Raw genomic sequence first — 14,043 nt, 5'->3', positions numbered from 1 at the left:
TTTGATGTCTGATAGTTAATTTGAAAAAAAAAAAAAAATTAATTATAGTGAGTAAATGTGATATTGTGCCAGAAAAGCCAAAGACATTAAATACACTGATATTGTTGCACACATCACCATGACAATTTCCTTTGTGGCTGAGATAAAGGTACAGACTACAAACAGACATTATAACCCCCCTAGTTTTAAATGTATGGATGGATCGCTTTGTGTTATAAGATAAAGATAAAACACATGTAGCTCTGTGGGTAGTGGGGCAATGGGCATGGGCGTATTAAGACAATGTAGTTGCTGACGCGTTTGTTAAGTTGGGCAGTTGGGTGGTTGGGTTCAGGATTGTGCAGTTAGCTAACCCAGCCTCTCGGGGGCAGTGATGCGCTTTAATGCGACGCAGTTGCTGCCGATTCCGACCCGTAGAAGAAGACGCCGACGGGGAGACAAGAGGAAGAAAATGACAGGGCGCGCAAAAAGAAAACCCAAATCCAGTCAGGTAATATTACAATCTTTTGACCCCCTCTGTTGTTCTGCAGTTATATTCGCTAAAAATGCTGTTTTGCCAAGCAAGGAGCTGTGCTGCGCGTGGTTATAAAGGAGACAAAGCAACTTCTGTTGAACGCTAAAGGGCAGAACTGTTTGGCACGCTGTGTGTGCAGCAGTGGTCAGACGACAACATGGCAGCAGCACTGCTGCCCACAACTGCAAAGCGGCTTGTTCAGTGGCGTCCACAACCAGCTACACGCCCGGTTATAACCTACCATTTCGATGTTTGTTGCATTAACACAAGTCCGCAACGCTGAGTCGTGGAACATAACCGAGGATTGTAGTTAAGTAACGTTTGTAGGCTGGTCTGTTGTAGGAAACACCGCTGTGTTACCTCCCTCTGCCGGGTACAAAATGCAGCGCACTGAACACAGCTCCACTTAAAAGGGATAGTGGAACAATATGCTAGGCAGTTGACAGTTTGTTAATACCAACAACCCTTCAATAAACCCTTCCTTAATGAGGGCTATAATGATCAGTTTTTGTTCTAATTTAGAGTTCACCTTGATCATTTTGGAGTCTGTTGTTTGTGAGGTTGTTGAGTTTGATTGTGCTATTCTAAAAGATTTCTTTTTTTTAAAACTTATTTTTATTTCTTTAACATATTTTAGATCACACACAATCATCAACACTAACATCCCTTGAGTTGACAACAAGACTGACGTTAAACACAACACAAATGTTGTGTATAACATAGTTGTTTTTCCTACAATACATTTCTTTTAGGAGTCGGGTACAGGCAATGGGGATTTGAAGAAAGCCCGCACGGATGAATCCAAAGCCGTGGCAACGTCCGAGGTGGATTCAGAGCAACGAGAGGAGATAGTGCAACTGTACAAGCTTCAGATGCCAGAAGATCTGTACCACTTCTGGGACTTCTGCAAGGAGCTTTGTCCTGACAGCCCCCGTGGTATGCATCTTGTTATAGAAATACTGATAGGACAATAGGATCCTTACTAAAAGTGTACATACGCCCAAAAGCCAAAAATGGCTTACGCCAAACATAATTCAGATTTATAAAATCGTGCGTACGCACATCTGTAAGGAATGTTCCCTTTATAAATCACAGATTACCCACAACGTGTGCGTACGTTAATCAGCCTCTTATCCCGCCCTGTACACACCCATTTTTAACCATAAAAAGTCAATGCAAAGCACCCCACAAATACTGATCAGTTTGTTAATGACCCTGGCAGTTCTTTCGTTGGATCAAATCATGACCACTGGCTGGGAAAAAGCAAAAAAACTCTCAGACGCTTGGCAATTGCTTTTAAATTAAATTATATTATAATTTTGGCCTGTTCTCGCACAGTGTATGGAAACCTGATCTATAGACTACCTATATTACTAATACTTCGCTTTGAGATACCAGACCAACATGATAAGGTATATTATTTTATTATATTGTATCCAAACAAGCCTTAGTGATGAAGTTGAAGATTATATTTATTTAAAAAAACACTTACCTGTCTTTTATTTCCCTCTGGAGACTGGAATTGGCTGCCCCCAATTCAGTACACAGTTTCTTTCTCTCCTGATTTTTCCACCGGGGGTTAGTCCTCCTGCTGTGCCAGCAGTGCCATCAGTGCCATCATAAAGCATTACGCACAGGGTTCAGAGCAGTAATTCTATGTTTACAACAATTTGTGATGTTAACACCTTGCCAAAATCACAACATCAACCAACTAGTAACAACATAAGCATACATGAGTCTGCAAATCAAATATTTAAATCATACTCATAAAATATTGTACAAATATTTAACTGAATGGCATGTGTTTTGAATGACCATACCAAGGTAAAGGGAAGCGACTGAAAGAATTTGGTTTCTTGAACATTTCTTTGAGTTTTCATAGGTTTTGTATATTTTTTCTCAAAGATGTGGAATGTAAAACTGTGTATATAAAAGACATAACGATTATAAGTATCAAAACAATCTGTCAAAGCTTAATTTGCAGAAAGTGCACTCAAGCATTTGATCGATGTCTGTATATTAATTTCAGTATCAATAAATTCTATTTTTAATCTTAATCTATATAGGTGCACTGAAAGACTCACTGGGTTTGCAGCTGGTTGGGCCCTTTGACATCCTGGCAGGAGCCCACAAAAACTCCAAGAATCCTCAGCCTAACTTCCACATTCACTGGAGGTATTTATACGACCCGCCAGAGTTTCAGACCATCCTTCTGGGGAGTGAAGACAGTCAGCATCACATCGGCTACTACAGGTATAGAACACTTGTTGCCACTTGCCATCTGAAGTCAATCTGAAGGGAACACACTCTAGCCAGTGGGGTGAGGGGTGCATGATTAGTTCTGATTTACTGAATTCTATTGTTCATTTTTCTCAAAATCCACCAGAGACTCTCCAGACTCCCTACCTTCGTTTGTCGGAGAAAATGAAGCCAAAAAAGGCTGCACTATCACACAGATGGGGGACAATGTGTTTGCTGCTGTCCTGTGAGTACTAACCACCACATATTCACCATACAGAAACATTTTCTCTACTTGTAATCAGTTTATAAAGGTAATTTGAATTTCACCATAGAGTCTAATCTGTATGAGTCATTAGAAAAGTAGAGGACATTTTATCTATCTGGCTATGGCATGTTTAAATTTTGTAGTACATGATCAAATTACAAGTTGAGCACACTGACACTGCACCTTGCATTTGTCACCAGTAGCAAATGGTGAGTATAAATTCCAGTAATCATTGAATAATTGATTCACTTGGAGGCAGCCACATCTGGCTGTAGATGTTTTGCCTGATGTGTTAACCCTTGTATTGTCCTTGGGTCAAACTTGACCCATTTAAAAAAAAAAAAAAAAAAAAGTCTTTATCAGAGAAGTGGGTTTCTTTCAAACAAATCTAGTGAAAAATAACGCAGATTGTTGCACACAACACACTACTCACAAAAATAAATGAACGGCCCACTACTTTCTTTAAATTTGGATGTTTTATTGAATTTTATAGCGTTAAAAAAAAAATGTATGAAAGAAAGTTGAAAAAAGTGTCAAAAATGTTTGCAAAAGCTTCAAAACCATTGGGGGAAAAAAACACAAACATTAAAAGGTGCAGAAAAAAAGACAATAACATCGGAGAAAAACAAAAGTTTTGAAAAAGACAACCAATGCATTTTGAATAATAAATATATGTAATTTCAGAAAAACAAAACGTTGCACTGTCAACAGGAAGACAACACAAGGGTTAAGATTGGGGTGGACTTTAAGGGATTTGCTGTGTCAGTTGTTTAGTTTTTAGTGTTTTTGTATATTTTGAGGTTGTGTGGTTGTACTGCTGCCTGTCTTTGTCCTTTATCTCAATGAGTCTCTTACTGGTTAAATAAAGGTAAATAATTAAAAATTAAAATAATATTAATAATGTTCTGATTGATTTTCATTCGCTTAGATCAGTGATCATGAAAGGTGATTGGTGCCCCTTACCTACTGTGATAAACTGCCTATTATGTCTGTGATTGTCTTCACATTATTGAATATGACTTTTTTTTTTTTCATCACACGGTCTACTTCCCTGAATGTCTTCTTACCCACTGTTGATCCCTTTGTTCCTGCCTCCGTCAGCCTGTGTCTGTTGAGGAGAAGGAAAGAGAGGGGCAGCAAGAAAGCAGGGGGAGAAGCTTTGGAAAGGTTGGAGGCACAGCTGAGAGACAGGGCAGAGACTCTGGGCTTGTCTCTGGAGCAGAAGACCAAAGACATGAAGCAAAGGGACAAGAAGGTAACTTATACAATGGAATAAACCTGGCTATTATCTATCGGCCAATTGCTTTAAGAACTCGCTCATAGTGCTCCTAATTACTACCTCATACGTTATGTTTTGTCCCTCAGGACTGTAAATTCAAACCCCTGCGGCAGTGTATCAGTTCAATACTCAATATAATATCTATTTCTTATAATAATAATAATAATAATAATAATAATTAATTATGTAAATAGTTAAATAAGTACAGCTATGTTTACCAGGTCATTTCTTAACCTATTATCACTCCACAGGTGGTCACCAAGACATTCCATGGTGCCGGCATTGTTGTACCTGTGGACAAGAACGATGTAGGATACAGAGAATTACCAGAAACAGATGGTGAGCTTATATATTGTGTGTTTTACCAAACCTTAAAAATGTGTATAATTCCTGGCATAGCTCCTATGAGTGATAACTTGATATTTCTTTTTCTCCCTCCTCTTTATCCAGCTGGTCTCAAAAAGATCCTCAAGGCAATTGCCGAAGCCCGGAATGATGAAGAGCGTGTCAAGGCCTTTGGACCTCTCCAGGAGATGATTACGTTTGTTCAGTTTGCCAACGATGAATGTGACTATGGCATGGGATATGAACTAGGAATGGACCTCTTCTGTTACGGATCACATGTGAGTCTCACAAAGTGTTGCACACAGTGCCAATTTAACTCTCACATTCATAGTGCGCAATTATATTATATAGATGAACGTCCATTACATTGAAACCATTGCCAAAAGAGGTTGATACAAAGCTAATGAAGCCTATCAGCTCCACAAAAATCTCTCTGTATTTCTCTCAGTATGGCTACGTTTACAAAAGGGATGCGTTTTACGACACCACTGAGAAAGGACAAGCGCAACATTCAGCTTTGGAGACAAAGAGGACATAAAAATAACAACATAATTACCTTTTCTGAAGAGTCCATCTGGTTTTTTAATCTTCTGTATCGTCCTTGACCTACTAGCAACTGTGTAGATTAGTGAGGGTGGTGCGATCACAGAAGGCTTGCATTGTGTGGATGCACCAACAGTAGTGTAGTGTTTGTATTACTTAGAATTCCTCATGGGGGCGACAGAAACTTTGCATTATAGCTTTAGCTATACTGTATAAAACCAACTAGTCGGACAATTGAGATATGTTTACTTTCCTGTATGCAAAAGCATGTTTTTCTGTGAATAAATCTCTTCACAGATTGTTTTTCAGTATTTTCCATTCTGCACAGTGCTCCCGCAGCGTCTTGTGACATTGGGTTAGGTGCGCTTGGGTTTGCGAGAGTAAAATTAACGCAATCCTCACAATTTTAGGGATTTAAAAGCCAAAAGGTTAGGGAACCACTGCTTCAGGCAAGGAAAAGCCTGAAAGTTGCAAAGCCACTAAGAAAGAAATGCATTATTAATCTTTGGTTTCCTGACTCCCCCCAGTATTTCCACAAGGTTATCAAGCAACTTCTGCCAATGGCCTACAGCCTCCTGAAAAGGAATTTGTTTGGGGAAATTCTGGAGGCCCACCTTTCCAGCCGCAGCCACGACAACCTAGACCAACTCTCCGCGCATTAAAAAAAGACTCATAAATCCACTCCAGCTCTAAGCTTTTCCCACCATGTGTCCTTGTCTTCTGTTTGTCATTGTTAATGTTTTTTGGTGGTTCTGGTGCTACTGTCATTGATTGGAACATTTGAATGATAATCTTGTTTGTAAAATAAAGTATTTTTTATATATTTACCTGTCCGGTTTTTGTATTCAAGGCTATCGCAATATATCCTTTTTATGTAATGTGTTTAAGTCTTGAATAGTTTGGCCACTGCCATGATAGGTAAGACATTGCTTGTAGGACAATATTGTGTGATACCATGCAGTGGAAACAGAGGGCAGTGTTGCATATATAAAATAAAGAAAAGCATCATCATAGGTGCTTGTAAAACATATATCCCTACCGTACAGGTTGAGTCGGCATGTCACATAGTTAAGATAAACTCAGCAGTCGGTCATCAAGGATTGACACTGATTGGGTAAAAGCTTTATAATGTGGCCTTAGGTTCTTGAGGTGTCATGTTTTCAGTCTTTTCTTAGATATGGTTACTTGTGATATGATACTTAAATTGAAACTATTATTTCTAAGGCCATGCTGTAAGAAAAAGGGAAACTGCCATAACATACTTAGCAATGAGTTGCAACATAACAGAACGCTCACAAGCATGGGCAGTTTGTGGGCCCAGGAGCATGCATTTGCTGTCGGGCCCCTTTTTCCTCCCGGTTACCATTATGCACGGTGCACACACTTAACCATTGGTGGCCCGAGACTTTGATGAAACAACTTTAGGCCCCTCTAAGTTAAAAGACGGAGACACAAGATTACATAATAATGGAGACTTCAGTTGATTTTGTACTTTCATGGTACTTGAAATGGTACTTACTCTGTACTTAACGTACGGTATCAAGCAACTGGTGCGCAGTGAACCTAAGGCAAACCCTTGTGGTATTATAAAGTCTTTACATCTAATATATCTGTGCTAACCATTTAAAAGTATGTCTATCTTGACCAAATTTCTCTGGACTTGTAGAGGAATTACTAAAGATTGAGGTAATATGCTATACTGTGTCCAAAGTGATTGCTTTCTGTTGCTATTTTCTAAGGCACATTCATTAAGTTATAAAACAAAATATGGAAAAGACCTTGGTCCTGTATATTTGATTTTGGATGCTCACCAATACAGATTGAATAGTCTTACACCAGACCTACAGTTCATGTCCAAAATGTTACCATTACAGTGACAAAAGTCTGACAGTAGTAAGAGGTTGTGTGTGTGTGTGCGTGTGCGTGTGCGTGCGTTTATAGTAATTAATTTCTAAATCTTTGAAAAGAAACTACCAAAAAGTTCCTTCATGTTGGAATTAGCAGAATGAATCAAGTTGTACCTAAGGCAGGGAAACATTATAGTCTTAGTCTTAATACAGGTTATGTGCGTTTGGAATAAAGAAATGCTGCACCTCTGGTCAACCCTTATTCCTGTTTTTTCATATTCAGTTTAAAGAGAAGTTAATTAAGAATAATATCTGACTTGGAACAACATGATTTCTTACTCTTTTTCACCTCGCCCTCCTCGAGTTCTGCTGGTTTTTAAATGCCTTCCAAGACAATGTTATTGATTTTGCCCTGTCAACCTCCATTAAATTTGTAGCCCAGTGAGGACACACAGGCCAAGGGTGGGGGCGTAAGAATACTAATAAGAGGGAGCTTACATTATGTAAGTCCAACCAAATGTGCCTGGGCTTCGATGATGTCATACTTGTGTATTAAGCAACCTTACAGTGTTCATTTAATTTTGGATCACACTGTTAACTTGCTGCTGCAGAAGCACCGACGGGTGGGGGGGACACAAAAAGGCAAAACAGGAGCACACTGCTGCTTCTCACTGGTGCATTCACGTGCCATTGGTAAAAACTGATCTGGTCACAAAATGTTTTGATACAGGCCTATATGTGTCTTATTTTAGAACATGAATCAAGTGGAGCAGAGCTATTTTTCTCAGTGGTAATACATGATGAGTGCATGTGATGTGACGTGTAACTGCTGTTTTAAGTGATGGTGCAGGCTATGTTAAAAAATAACTAATGCAGACAAAAAGTTTAAAAAAAAATAGACACACCATAGGCTACTCTAACTAATCACATACTTCATACTTCACTTAAAATACTTTTATTATTTTTCTTGCCCCATTCAGATCGTATATCAGCAAAGTGGAGTTGCAGTTTTCCATTCAAATTGATCATCCTAATCAAATTGTGTTTACAACATTCCCAACTGCCCTTTTTTAAACCTGCTTTTATTGAGAATTAGAGATTATAAACAAAGACATATCAGTATAGATAAGCCTACATGAGTTTTTCTTTTTCTTACACACATATCACCACCCTCCCGGCCCACCCCAACCCACCCCGACTGGACCAAATAAGAAAGTATTAAAAATACAGAAAATTATAAAGTAGCCTACAATCTTAGAATTGAAACATGACAAAACAAATATGATTTCTGTGAGGGACGACACGCCTTCTAAACTCTATCATGTCACACCATAGTGGATTATTATAGCCAGGTGTTTATATATTGTAGCTAGAATATAGCCTAGAGGGGGGTAATCAATCCTTTGGAGTCAGCAAGGATGGTCACTTTCTACACCGGTAAGGCTTGGAGGTTACTGAAGTATGACGGTAGAGATTCCGACTGTCCTTAAAGGCAACATTGATCCTGCGGAGTTTCGTGGAAGCGCATTCGCGCGTTCACATCTCCACACCACATACACGCAGGCTACAACAACACACCGGGAGCATCTCTGAACTGAGGGAGCGCTCGTTTTGGTTTGACAATCTGGAAGAATCACTGTATCATATTTTGTCACATATCATAACAGACTGTTTGTGACGCCGCAGAATGATCCCGGGCCCGGCCGAGCCTTGTGGATTCTGAGGCCCCCCACAGAGATCCACCTTGCAAGGACCCTCACCGCCCGCGTCGGCGGACCAGCAGCAGCCAGCCCGAGACAGAATGTCAAAAAGCCCTGAAGGAAGTCTCTCCAGGGGCGGCGGCTCCGATGGAGACTTGAAAATGGCCTCTTCGAGCAACACGTCTCTCGAGGGTGCACCTCCACCACCGCTGCACCAGAACCGTATACGGCAGGTGGGTGTCCGCAGCCTGCTGTTCTGCACTGACTGGCCCAGCCAGCTGTGTAACGAGCAGCCCAAACCGCTGCCGATGATGTGCATTGAGGGAGAGCATTCAAAGGCGTCGCCGTGCTTAGCACATCGGCCCTGGTGATGTTCTCAGATGTTCTCAGATGTCCTCAGATGTTGCATATTGTGTTCAAATTAGCTACTAGGAGCAAGCAACTCGGCTGAGAAAATACCAGCTGTTTTCATAAGAGACTAAAATTGTGCTAGTTCTTATGCCCGTCAAAATAAACACCACCAGACTTGCGCTGACTCCACTATAGTCACTATTACAGGCTGCAGTGAGGAATGTTTACAACTTCATATAGGCCTATCACCACTGTAGGTTTACTGTTTACATGGGATATAGGGCGGGTATCCGTGTTGTTTCCATTGACCCCTCTGCCTCAAACTTGACATATTGGTAGGCCTACTCGTTTATCTAGTATAGGCCTAGTAACTCGAATAGGCTACTGGGCTCTTGTGAATTTTAGTAGGCAGACTGTGTCAAACTTGAAAAAGACAAAACAGAGATAGTTTAATAGCCTTCTGCATGATACACACAATCGCACTTATTCACACACTGTGAAGTAGGCTGTGTTTGTTTTTGGTTCCTCTTCAGCAATGCTTAGAGAGAGAGAGAGAGAGAGAGAGAGAGAGAGAGAGTGTGCGTGTGTGTGTGTGTGTGTGTGTGTGTGTGTGTGCGCGCACGCGCGCGCGCGCGCCACTCATGGGCTGGGCTGGTTTGCCAGTAAGTCTGTCCTTGTGTTGACTGAAATTCTGATATCACTGTTAGGCAACTATGCAGCTTCTTATTCCTCTCCATAACATATAAGTCTTGCTAATAACTATTTCAAGTATATCTATTAGTATGTTTTCATAATGTATGGCATAAACAAGAAAATGTATGTTAAGTGTTACCACCAAGATCGGATCGTGTAATGTGTGTGTTTATGTATTCAGTGAGAGTGAGTCAGAAGATGGTACTTTCCTGTCTCAGTGCACTCTCCCAGGCTAATGTGATTTCAGTAATGGACTGTAGTGCTACATATACACACAAGTACACACAAACACACACACACAGACACACACACTTTAGTGTCTTCTTTTAGGGTGGGGCCATCAAGCTCATACTTTGATGCAATCAGGGTTTTTTTCAGCATTGAGAAATCTAAAGCGGCACTGCTTAAACAGGTGTTGATATGTTCTTCACATACACAGAAAAAAGATTAGCAAATTAGCCATAGGTCTCTGAACTAGGACTGGGCGATATGGATCAAATATAAAATCAAATATCACGATATTTTTGACCAAATACCTCAATATCGATATTGCGACAATATTGTAGTGTTAACTATTGGTGCTTTCACAAAATATTTACACAAGTAGATTTTTGATAAATAATCGTCAGTAATGTTGATATAACCACTAAGTGGGTAAAGGCAAATAATAGTACAGTTACAACAGTCTGGCAAGTTTAGAAAATGACATAACTCTACTGTAATGCAGCCTTTAAAACCAGGAAAACACTTATGTCATGTTACAATATTACGATATGCAAAATCTAAGATGATATCTAGTCTTGTCTCACGATATTGATATACTATTGATATATTGCCTGTGTCTGCTTATCGTAATGTGCTCTACTGTATAATGAAAATACCTCCCAAAAAGTTGATAAATCTTTTTAAATGTGTACATATGTAAGTTTAATATTCACTCTCCTTTTAGTTCTTGGGTCTCCTCCAGTTCCTGTGTAAAATATCTGACTGAATGTTTTACTTTCCTCACCAGCTAGCTGCTACTTTGTCCATCTGCAGTTTGGTCCTGGGAAGGTAGTGTACGTGGTTTCATCAGTGCTTTTTGAGCTAAGAGGCTAGAGAGCTTTAAAGAGAGTTGGGTGAGAAGTATGTGTGGGTTTACCACTGCATGTGACCTATTTCATATTACATGTAGTTATTTCATTCGTTGTAAATTTGAAAGAAATATTGATTAACAAAGCTTTAGGTTCTTTTTGTTAGTGTATGTTACATTGTTGTACCTTTTTTCAGAAAATGGTGGCTGTTGTACTCCAAAATATATCATTTAATCTACCTTCTTCTGAGTGTGTAGTTGCACTTAACCCTGTTGATATATAGAGACAATGACCTGGTTTCTTTGGAATATCCACAGAACAGAACTTGCTGGATAGTTTTTACTTTACCTCTGACAAAAGAATTCTTTACAAGTAAGATTGTGCAAAGCAATGTCTCTATATTACCCTGAGTAAACAGGACATGTTTCTAGAAAGACACTATGCATGGCTTGATGCCAATTGGGGTTAAGTTTAAATCTGTGTTACGTCTAAGTCTGTGATTTGGGGGGACTGATTCTGTAAGCTGGGGTAGACTCTGCGATAGAGTTGAAAAAGATTAATTGATAGTTAACAGATTTACGCATATGAGGCAAAAAAAGAGAAAATGACAAAGGGACACAATGTGATGTGTTGATTTTACATTCAGATCTAAAAATACTGCCTGTCTCTATTGTGATTGTCCTGGAGAAGGATAGCTTCTACCGAGCCAAGTGGCTGTGTGTCCTAGTGTGTGTGCTCACTGAACCTGTGTCACTGGGCATTTATGTTCTGGGCTGGGTGGTGCTGAGCGATTGCTTCCTTTAGTCTGCTTTATCCTCTATCTGAACAATACAGACATTGCATCATCATTTGTCAATCCTCTGTCTGTGCCAGTCCACTTTCTTGTGGTTGCATAGTGGAGACTTAAGGGGCTCAGTTTGCAGAGCTCTATTCAGAACTGGATTGTATGTATAATGCAGTCTGATATTGGTAATTGAAAGCTCTGACCCTCCAGCCTTCATTTGAGACATGCCGGCTACCTTCAGATATAAGCTCTCAGAGATGAGCTTCAATCCTGCAAAACACAAAAGTCTCTCTTCCCTCACCCTGTCTGCCACACACTCCTGCGCACTACTGGTCCCATACACTAAGATCCTGATATGCCAGTAGGTCAGATTTCACTGCAGCCTTTGACATTTTCATCTCTCTCTTTTATGCCGCTCTGTCTGCATCTCTGTGTCTGCCTGCCTATCTGTCTATCTCTCTTTCTCCACTGGGAGTGGTGTGATGGGATTCTGCAGGAAGGGAGTCCTAATGGAGCCATGGCCTTCATTACATTACCTCTGAACAGCCTCACACACACACGCACACACGCACGCGCGTGCACACACAGACACACACACACACACACACACACACACACACACACACACAGCCATAGCTATCTTCCAATGCATAATGTCAAATAGGAATGTTTAGCCAACTGGGTTCTGTGGGGTTGCAGTTTTACAGGGTGTATGTGTGTATTACACAGTGTAGCATTACGTAGCTGTAAGCTGTTAGAGCACTTGTTTTCAGTGCTTACACAGAGACCTGTGAATGACCAAAGCAAGTCAGCCACTCCAGTACCTCTACTAATGGTTACCAAATCCCATTAAGAATTAATAATTTTTTCTCTGTGAAATACATGCTTGGCTCCATATTGTTGTTTACTGTAAAATGGCATCATTTAGCAAGATATGTCTGTCCAGTACACTGTCCTGTTCTCTATATAGAGTTTTACCAGCAACATCCTCATCAGAAACACTTGATTTCCAGTTGATATCATGCCGCAATGTCCTGACAAGACAAAACCCACTAAGTCACATTTGTTGTTGGTATGCAGTCTTTGTTTTGACATAATATCATCTTTGGATGGGATGTTACTATAAGAGCTGCAATGTTTTGTCTAAACAGCACTCCAAAAAAGTTGGCTATAATTTTTTTTACAGAATGGCTAATCGAATAATTGGCTAATCATTTCATTATTATTGTTATCTTCTTTAGGTCAGCAACTAGATTATTTTTTATCATTGATTAATTTGCTGATTCTTTTTTTTTTTTTGAATGGTCTTTAATTATTCCTCAAATGTCTTGTTTTGTTCAATCAACAGTTCAAACCCCAAAGATATATTTGATTTACAATGATATAAAACAGAGAGAAATCCTCACATTTAAGGTGCTGGAACCAGCAAAGTCTGGCCATTTCTTCTTGAAAAGTAAATCAAACAATTATTTGATTATCAAAATAATATATTTTCTTTTTATCGGCTAATTGATTGATTAACTCTTGTTTCAGCTCTGACCTTCTCTCTGTTGTTCTATACCATGTCTACCGGACAAAGTTGACCTGAAGAACTGACACAGAAATATTGATATCCATCTTAGAGAGTGATCATATTTGGCTTGATACTCAGACCACCAAATACCAAGGAGCTTTGTTGATGGCTTCTGATGCAACAAGTCATAAGATGTTATCTATGGGTTTTGTGTGAGTTACTGTGTAATGGTGATAGGGTGGTGAGAATAGCATTGGAATTCCTGTCGTGGATCCAAAGTCCTTATGGGCCATCAACATGTCTATATTTGGGAACAAACTGCGTGCTGACACTGTGTCCTGGACTGACCTTCTTGGCAGTCTAGTTGTGGTGGCCTAGTTGTATGTGAAACCATCTCCCGCACTGCCCTATTTCATCCTGATGGATGTTTGAAAGGCTGTAGCATCACTTGTATCATAGTTTGTCATCAGCGTCGGCGCCAACATCACCATGCTTTTCTTTTTTCTGTTCATCATCAAAAGAAAACAAAAGTAAAAAGTGGCAAACAGATAAGAAGATACATCTTTTGCCAGTCCCGCTCTATAGAAGGGCAGGTGTTTTTGGACTGGGAGCCATTTTGATGTTAATTATTCATTATGGCCTTATAACTGTTTCCCATCAGAAAGAGGGACAGAGGAGGGCGTGGTTGATGATCAATGGACTTCTCAGAAGCCAAGCTCAAATACCTTGATGTAAATATGCTCTGGCTCGTCAGCTCCTTCTTAAGCTTCCTCCTCTTCTTCTCTCCCCACTGTGTTTGAGTTGAGTAAGTGGTTTTCTCACAGGATAACACATCAAAGCTTTTCACTGTGTTAACACACACACACACACACACACACACACACACACACACACA

General features: G+C 40.0%; 2 protein-coding genes across 2 annotated transcripts in view; both read left to right on the top strand.

The window, feature by feature from the left end:
• The first annotated feature begins 359 nt into the window (after nt 1–359).
• Nucleotides 360–5,854, top strand: hpf1 (histone PARylation factor 1). Its single transcript, XM_032543541.1, has 8 exons — nt 360–490; nt 1,267–1,450; nt 2,581–2,767; nt 2,901–2,999; nt 4,122–4,275; nt 4,551–4,638; nt 4,750–4,922; nt 5,715–5,854. The coding sequence occupies exons 1-8, from the start codon at nt 374–376 to the stop codon at nt 5,847–5,849; spliced, it is 1,137 nt and encodes a 378-aa protein (XP_032399432.1). The 5' UTR covers nt 360–373; the 3' UTR covers nt 5,850–5,854.
• Nucleotides 5,855–8,551: 2,697 nt separating this feature from the next.
• ank2a (ankyrin 2a, neuronal) overlaps nt 8,552–14,043 on the top strand; it is an 89,886-nt gene continuing 84,394 nt past the window's right edge. Inside the window, exon 1 of the mRNA XM_032499967.1 lies at nt 8,552–8,967. Coding sequence (XP_032355858.1) covers nt 8,836–8,967 — 132 coding nt within the window. The 5' untranslated portion in view covers nt 8,552–8,835. The remainder of the gene's footprint in view (nt 8,968–14,043) is intronic.

Source organism: Etheostoma spectabile, chromosome 2 (assembly GCF_008692095.1).
Source record: "Etheostoma spectabile isolate EspeVRDwgs_2016 chromosome 2, UIUC_Espe_1.0, whole genome shotgun sequence".
Classification (NCBI taxonomy): domain Eukaryota; kingdom Metazoa; phylum Chordata; class Actinopteri; order Perciformes; family Percidae; genus Etheostoma; species Etheostoma spectabile.
The sequence above is the reverse complement of the archived record's forward strand: the minus strand, read 5'-3'. Positions and strand labels throughout refer to the sequence as shown.